Here is a 9317-nt window from a genome sequence, read left to right as displayed (position 1 = left end):
GAAAAGAAAATAGGGACTAGCAATTAATATAAGAGATTTTCTTAATAGTGTCAATGAAACAATTTACCTGCAATAAAATAAAACTTGACTTGCAACTCTCTAATTTTGAGCAAAGATTACCCATGGCCAAAATACACTTTCAAGGCGCTTTGGAGGTAAAGGATGCTTTTGCAAGGTACTACAGAACTTATCAATAGCATTTGCCTCAAATGCTAACATATGCATATCTTCACACAGACTGCAATCAAAATTGTTCAATTTGATATTCAGCTACAAAAGAAGACTTAAATATGCTGTTTTTATTTTTTTGTAATCTAAAAGAACAATTACATGCATGACAATTCTTGTAAATAATGATGAGTCATTTGTCTGTATAAAATACTTTTTTTTGTCTAACAAATTAAAAGAAACGAAAAATAAAACAAAGAGCAAATGAAAAAAATTTAGGAAGACAGAGCAGAGACAAGATCCACCTGCATGAGCAAAATTAAGCTCCTTCCAAGGCTGGGATGAGGAATGTCAAATTATAATCAGACCAAGGCTGTGAAAATTGAAGATATCATTGTCTCAACTTCTCCATATCATAGTAATAAATTATTCTCTAACCTCAAAATTAAAGCAAACCCTATGGCTTTAATTAAAATCAGCAAGAATTGACAAAATTAACAACTAATATAAAATCACAGAAATCAAAGCAAATTACATTAATTGCAAAAATCACAACAATGCTATAATAATTAAAATCACAGAAATCACAGAAAGGGAGTTACCGGAAGAAAGAGGCTGACAACGGTGATGAAGAACAAGGAAGACGACGACGCTCTCTAGAATGAGAAAGACAGCGACGCTCTCTGACGCGACGACGTTCTCCTCGGCTGGATGAGGCAGGCAACGAATGCTGCGGTGACCTTGGCAGGGCGCCGTGGTGGAAGGAAGAGGATTTTTTTGTCTTCTTTACCGGAGAGAAAAGAAGGAAGATGATGGTAGAAGGAGCCTGTTGAAAAAAACCTAGAGAGGGAGCTGAGTGTGAAGGAGAAGAGACGGGGAGAGACTATTGGCAGCGATAGAGAAGAGAGCTTCTAGTATGAGATTTGAAGGTTGGGTAAGAAACCTAGGAAAACAAAGAAGATTTGAATTTCTTTTTAGTATTTTTTAAATTTGTTTATTTTTTTATATGAATAATTGATTAGGGTTCGTAGAGAATCATTAGTAACATTGAAATAATCTCTTTTAGCATGAATAAATAATTAAATATGTTTTTATTTTTTAAATTATTTAAATTTTGAAACTATAAAATTAAACCATCTGATTAATTTGAAACGGTAATTTTTGTCTAACATAAAAAAGTATTTAAGTCTTTTAAAAAATTAAATAAAAATATTTTTTATTTTTATTAAATTATAAAAGTGTTTTAGTAAAAGTAGTGATATATATATATATATATATATATATATATATATATATATATATATTAAAAAAAGATGCTGGAAAAATAAATTCCACATGTCATATTGTTATTTGTTCATATTTTTAACGTATCAATACATATGAATTTATCATCATATCCAAACAAACACCTAAACAAAATTTGATTATTCAGCTACAAAAAATTTGATTATTATACTGTGAAAAAATTGATATCTTTAGGTATTTTTAAACCTCAGTACGGAACAACGATGTATTCTATACTCCTTTACATACCTCAATGATTAGAGTTTCAAGCTTGGGTGAATCTGAAGAAAGCATGGCAGCAAATCTAACATAGAAGTTCCATCAAAACGCAGGCGAATCAAATTGGGGAATTGGGGAATTGGAAAGTTGTAATTACAAACATCAAAAAGAAAAAGGGTTAAGTTACTATAATTGAAAATTCAACATTCATATAATTAAGATTGTGTTTCACTCCGTAGCTTACATCATCCGTGGAAATTTCTGGAAGTGACCCCTCAAAAGAAATATTTACATGCAAAGATTTAACACTAGATAATCCATGAAGAAGATTGAACAAGCCAGTTGAACTTTTTCTCATATCCAGCATTATTGAGAACTCTGCTTCCATCACATTGTCCAAATTCTTAACCACATAGCGTTCAGGATCCATGTCCTTAAGTGAAAAATACTCTAACGACGGCGCATCTATCTCAAACAGCTCCGTTGACCACATAAAACTCTCATTGTTGACAACCACTTTCTTCAATTTAGGAGCCGCGGTAATTCTCATCGTTCCGCAGAATCCATCGAAGTAGAATTCTTCAAGAACGGGACAACTAGACAATAGCGTTGATACCAGTTCGGTAGCGTCGCTCTGACGCATCTTCAAGCTCAGAACCTTGAGAGAACATAAACATGGCGGAAAATAAAGAGAATAGAGTGTGGCCTCGCCCTGAAGCTTCAAGGTTGTGAGCGTCACGGAGCTGAAAACACTCACAGGCACCTGCACCACCATAGTTAGGTCAACATTAACCTCAATCTCTTCAGCATTGCGTTCTAGTGCTCCACGGATCCACTTGTTGAATTGATTCGGTTCAAAACTCGAATCGCTGTGGTAATTTAGGGAGAATCTTTTATTTCCTTGATTTTGTTGTTGTAGCGGTTGGTATGAATTCAACACTCTGTTTATGAAGCGGTTAAAACTTTGAAAGTGTGATTTAGGGTTTTGGCGGAAAGAGTAACTGAAATAAGAGAAAGAAACGTGAGGGAGTAAGGCCCAGAGTGATTTGTGATGCCATGACTTTGAGAGGGTGCTTGTTTTGCAGGCAGATTGTGTGTCAAGAAATGAGAGAACGTGACACAATACATCGTCAGTAAGATTGCTTAGGCGATCTTCTTCTTCAAGACGGCTTTTTTTCTCTGATTTACACATTATTTATTGTTGTGTGTGTGTGCAGATTGTGGAAAGTTGATCGTCAATATAATGGATATAGTGGGGTCTTATATATATATAAGATATAAGAATAATGATGGTGATGATCTTGATTTGAATTTGATTTTCAAAATCAATCTAATTCAATCAAATCTAATCCAATTCAAATGGTATATATTATTGTGTCGTATTTTATGTTGTGTCAAACGAGACTTTTCCATTTTAAAAAACACTTTTTTATTCGTCCTAAAATCATAAAAAAAACGAGCCAAATACACTTTAGCATGATTCAATGGCTTATGTATGTTTTTACTTGAATTTTTATGTTATGAATTTTTTTATTTTTATTTACTCGGTTTCTTGAATTAAGTTTAGCTTTTTTTTTTCATTTTTTTTTATTTTTATATGAAAAGTTTCTTCAAAAGATCGAATCTAATTGAATAGATAAAAATTGATCGAATCCACTTTAATTCAATTTAAAACTTAAGTTAAATAATTCAATCCATTCTAAATCACAACTAATTGTCGTATCACTTGAATCAGATACATTTTTTACTCAAAATCGTTAAACCACAGGCTACAACAGTGATAATTTATCTTATTACTTGAAAAATTACATATATTTTGATTCTCTTTAATTGATTCTTGAAAGATATAATAATAAATTAAATTCGTATTTTTTTTGTCTAACAAAGAATGATATATCATAAAAAGATTAAATTACGTATCATTATCTAAGTGAAGATAAGAGCAATCTGATTCATACCAATGCATTTTTCGTGATTATTTTAACAGATGTGTTACACATTCAAATAATATTATCATCTAAATCTAATTAAGTAGACTTAATACCAATAAAAATTACTCTCATTAAAAGAGTGTAATTATAAGCGCACACATCATTCTTCCAACCAAGTCATTTACGTTCTTTACGTTGTTGTCGTCTTCTTCTTCTTCTTCTTCTTTGCGTTCCTCTTCCTCCTCCCCCTCCTCCTCCTTCTTCGCGTGTTTTCTCATCATCGTTATTCTTTTGTTGCTGCTGTTATTGTTGTTATTGTAGTAGAAAGTGAGGCGAAAAAGTTTTAAATTGTACAAGACGAGTCCAAATGCATCTTAATTCACTCAGAAATGAACAAAAATTATATAATGATTACGACACAATTAACTCAGAAATGAACTGAAATTACATAATGGATTGCGATATAGTTAACTCAGAAATAAACCGAAATTACATAACAATTGTGACACAATTAACTCAGAAATGAACCGAAATTACATAACGATTGCAACATATAAACTCAGTTCGAAAACAAGCACACAAACAATGCTAAATCATGAACAAAAACACATCCAAAATTAATTTTGGATTAGACAACGTCATTAATATGTTTCTTCTTCTTTTTTATTTGATATTTTTTTCTCTTTTTTCTTGTTTTTATTCCTCTTAAGAGAGTGAAATAAGAAGAACTATAAGAAAATGAAAAAAAAAAGGAGAAGATAAAGAAGAAAAAGATGAAAAAGAAGAAGAAGTAGTAGAAGATGAGGAGGAAGAGGAGAAAGAGTTTTGAGTTGTGCAGAACAACGAGTCCAAATGCACCTTAATTCACTCAAAAATGAACCGAAATTATATAATGATTATGACACAATTAACTCAGAAATTACCCGAAATTACATAATAGATTGCGATACAATTAACTTAGAGATGAACCAAAATTACACCAAAATAACATAACAATTGCGATATAATTAACTCAGAAATGAATCGAAATTACATAATAATTGTGTTGAATTTGGAAAACTAAAACATGATTAAAGTGATGATAAAACATTATTAGAAATATTGTCACATTGTTTATATGATATATTTTGTTTGGTGTGCAGAAAGTTGGTTAACTAAAACAGGCCCATTAAAGTAAGCCCACACACACCTTGGCCAATTCCTGTATCAGCGATACAACTCTAATCATTCAAATCTTGATCCAAGAAGGGTGGACGACTGAACCAAGAGAAAGAAACAAAGATGAGTTGGCCCAAAGCAAGCCCAATTCGGTGATACATAAAAAAACCTACTCTTTTGTACTTAGAACTCAACTCATTTGAATTCTAGCTTCACTTCCACTGAATACAAACGCTCTCTTCTCTCTCTTCTCTTTATTTAAACGTCACATCACTTTGAAGCAAGAAGAAAGAAAGGGAAAGATCCGAAACTAGGGCACGGTCAAGAACAAAAAGATTGTTTCCCAATTCAATCAAAAAGAAAAGAAAGTGCAAGGGCAACAATAAAGGAAAGATTTTCAATGTGTCAGAAGATCACAAAAACGTAATTTTTCCATTTGTGCTTCACCAAGAAATCGTGAAAAAATCGGCTGAGCTTCAAGCACCGTTCTGGAAAAAAAGAAGAAAGTGAAGTTAATGACGCTCTGCTTCTTATCAACGATCAAGAATCAAACTTGGGGCCAAAGAAAAGATACACGACCAAGATCAAAGAAGTTTGAAGAAAAAGGATGAAAGAGAATGAGTATGTTGCATGTCACAGATTCAAGATTCTCTCTCTTCTTTGACCACACCGCTGCTAGTCCTGATATTGGAGAAGAAGACAACTCAAGTGTTAAACTTGGTTCAAACCTTGGAAGCTTCACTCCTTTATAATAGGGGTGAATGACCAAGGATTGAGCAAGAGAGAAAGAGCACTTATTTAGGTTTCTATAGCTCACTGAGCTTTTCTTGTTCTTCTCCTTCATGATTTTCATTTTGTAATTTTTTCTCAGTTTAGTCTGTTTGAGTTTCATTGGAAAAAGGTAAACATGGTGAGGTTTGTCAGAAAAGGCCAATGAGTAGAAAAAGGCAATGAGCTAGACTTGGAGAAAAAGCCAGAGTTATCTCAGAAATTCTTTATAAGTTTTTCTATTTTGTGTCATGATCCTGATAGGATTCCCTTGCAAGTTGGGTTAGCACTTTGCTATTTAAAGTTAGGTTGAGTCCTAGTCAAGTTCAGGTTGGGTTAGAATCTGGACTTGTCCTTGATAGGATTAGGTAGATCGTAGGGAGAATTGGTAACTGTAATCTATTGAAAAGATAGTGAAATTTCGTCATTGTTGTGATGGAGACTGGATGTAGGCTACATTTCACTAGGTAGCTGAACAAGGATACATCTGTGTGTCAATCTCTATTCTTTTCTTTGTTTCTGGTTCTGTACTATAGGAGACAAAACAAAAGTATCTCCTACTGTATTAAGAGCCAAAACAAAAATATCTCATGTATTTTCTCAACAGAAAGCATGTTTACACGAAAAAGAAAAAAGGATCAAAATTTAACCCATTTTCTCTTAGCCACTAGTAACCATCAATTGGTATTAGAGCTTAGTCTCAAAGAGATCAAGCTTTGCAGATTGGAAGAAAGATCCTAATGGCAAGCAACAATAGTTCCAATGTGGTAGCATACACTTTAACAGAAGGACAATCAAACAACAGACCTCCATTCTTCAATGGGAAAAACTACAACTATTGGAAGGAAAGAATGAAGATCTTTGTTCAATCGGTGGACTACAACATATGGAAAAATTATCATGAACGGTCCTCAAGTCCCCACTCAAATTGGTGCAGATGGAGTTGTCACTCCCAAGACTGAAGCCGAATGGAATGATGAAGACAAAAAGAAGATAGAGCTGAATGGCAAAGCTGTCAACATGCTAAATTGTGCAATCAGCTTCGAGGAATACTGATGGAGGAAAAATCGTCGGTAAAGAATTTCACAAAAATAAGCGTGTTGTAAGTATAGATCTAAACCGACAATTAAACCTCAATCAAATTTAATTTATTTGTCACTAAAGCAAACCCAATAAAATTTAACTGAAGTATTTAAACCTCGGGTCGTCTCTCAAGGAATTGCAGGGAAGTGTACTTATAATTGGTTATGGGATTGTATCTTTTTGGGTTTTTTAAATGTTGAACAAGGAATGTAAATGACAAGAAGATAAACTAATAATTAAGAAAAGTTCTAGCAAGGATTGATAATTAGAATTCCTATCCTCATTATCATAGTCACTTGTGATGGTAATTGCCTTTTACTATCACTTAGTTAACCTATAATAATTGAAGGTAAGTCAAGTGAGAAAATCAACTTGAATTCACAAGTCCTAATCAAAGACTAGAGTTAGTGAAGCTCAAGCCAACTAGCAAGTTTCAATCACCAACCAACAAGAGACTTCGACAATTCAAGAGTCTCTAATTACTCAATCTAAGCTAAGAACATAAAAAGCTAATTTAGAATCCAACCAAGCATTTTATCAAACACTTGGTGGGCGCAAAATAAAAGCATAGAAAAGCAATAAGAGAATATAAAATCTAAAACCAACAATTGCAAGGAATCATCAACAACAAATAAAGGAAGAAACAATAAACATGAAATACCTCAAATTGCATTAAAAAGAGAAATCAAATCTAACATGAGAATTCATATACTAAATTGGCAACATAAAGTAATCAACAACGGAAATAAATAAACTAGAATGCTAGAACAAATAAAAGTAGAAGAGAAACTAAATTGAAATAAGATAGAATTCAGAATTTGAAAAGGAATAAAACTAAGAACCCTAAAACCTAGAGAGAGGAGAGAGCCTCTCTCTCTAAATACTACATCTAAAACCTAATGTGTGAATAATGAGAGATGTCTTTAGGATTCCCCCACTCTACAGCCTCTATACTGGATTTTCGGGCTTGGAGCTGGGCCAAAAGGAGCCTAGAAATCGCCCCCAGCGCTTTCTGCAAATTGCAGCATGTGACGCTTTGCCACGCATATGCATCATCCACGCGTACACGTCGCTTGGCAAAAATCCTTGTCACGCGTACGCGTCGCTCGTCTTCTGCACCAGTCACGCGTACGCGTGACTCACGCGTGCGCGTCGCTATCAGCTTCTCAAAACATTATTTTCTTGCGTTCCTTCCACTTTTGCATGCTTCCTTTCCATCCTCTAAGCCATTCCTGCCCTATAAACCCTAAAGACACTTAGCAAACATATCACAGCATCGAATGGTAATAAGAGGGGATTAAAATTAGCAAATTAAAGGCCAAAGAAACATGTTTTCAACCATAGTACAAAATTAGGAAGGAAAATGTAAAACATGCAAATTATATGCATAAGTGTGAGAATAATGGATAAAATCCACTAAATTAAGCACAAAATAAACCCTAAAAATGGGGTTTATCAATCTCCCCACACTTAAACATTAGCATGTCCTCATACTAAGCTCAGGAGAACCAAAAGAGTGAAGGCAAAATGGTAGAACTTATGCAATGCAACTTATCTAGATGCAAGCTACCTACATGCATCATGCTATTCTAATTACTATATATATATATATATATATATATATATATATATATATATATATATATATATATATTCGCAAGCTTTTGCTTTTTCACTGTTTTTTCTTACTTCAAGAATCAATTTTATGATTTTTTCAGATTATCAACAACATGTCTCTTTTCATCATTCCTTCAAGAGCCAATACATACTTGCATCTTTAGTATCAAAACATGCTCTGTTCATGCATTCATTCAGAGAGCTAAAGTAATGCCACCACATATAAATAATTTGAATTTTTCTTATTAATATACTCAAAATGGTTGCACCATTATTCCTAAAAATCTACTATTTTATTCATGTTTAATGATGATAAGAGGAATAAATTATAGCCAATTTGGAAAAGAAAAATAAAATACTACTCATGCAATTCGGATTTTATTAATTAAAATAACAGTGAATTAAAATGGAAATTTAAATACTACTAATGCTTATGGAATAATAATTAAAGATATAAAAATAAACTACTCTAATACTAATGCTTCATATATCTCTTGCAATAGGTTCAATAAAAGTTATCACAGAGTTAGGACTAAATAACCTTTAACCTTGAAGGGTGTTGGCTCCTTCTATCTGTGGGACGTCTGGCGTTTCAGGGGACAACTTCTGGTGCTTCAACTCCTCTAGATCATGCCCCTGCTTCTCCTGTTCTTTGAGCAATTTGCAGAGCATGCTGTTTTGATTTTGTTGCTCTTCTTTGAGTTGATCCGTAGCTTCTTGTAGCTTGTTGGCAGAAGCTTCTAAGCGAGCCCAGAATTCAAATTGAGGAATTTCTGGGAGGAGCTCATGTGCCCTCCTCTTGCTGGGGTTGTCTTGAACTTGAGGTCCATCCATCACCTTTTTGGTGATTGGGCATTCAACTGGGATATATTCATCCACACCCATCTTTACCCCCGCATCTTTACATAACAGACTAATCAAGCTTGGGTAAACCAATTTGGCATCAGTGGATTCCTTGTTTGCAAATATGTAAATTTCACCAGGAATCAGCTAATGAATCTCTACTTCTTTTCCCAGCATAATACAGTGAATCATCACTGCTCTCTTGACAGTGACTTCAGAGCGGTTGCTGGTTGGGAGTATAGAACG

The 9317-nt window shown here is 33.7% G+C and overlaps 1 protein-coding gene across 1 annotated transcript; it reads right to left on the bottom strand.

The window, feature by feature from the left end:
• Positions 1-1849: 1849 nt before the first annotated feature.
• On the bottom strand, positions 1850-2863 carry LOC107636376 (putative F-box protein At3g58860). Its single transcript, XM_016339895.3, has one exon. The coding sequence runs from the start codon at positions 2861-2863 to the stop codon at positions 1850-1852; it is 1014 nt and encodes a 337-aa protein (XP_016195381.1).
• Between the last annotated feature and the right edge of the window lie 6454 nt (positions 2864-9317).

The sequence above is a fragment of the Arachis ipaensis genome, chromosome B4, assembly GCF_059453495.1.
Source record: "Arachis ipaensis isolate K30076 ecotype BB chromosome B4, ASM5945349v1, whole genome shotgun sequence".
In the NCBI taxonomy this organism is placed as follows: Eukaryota; Viridiplantae; Streptophyta; class Magnoliopsida; order Fabales; family Fabaceae; genus Arachis; species Arachis ipaensis.
This window is presented reverse-complemented; position numbering and strand designations above follow the sequence as displayed.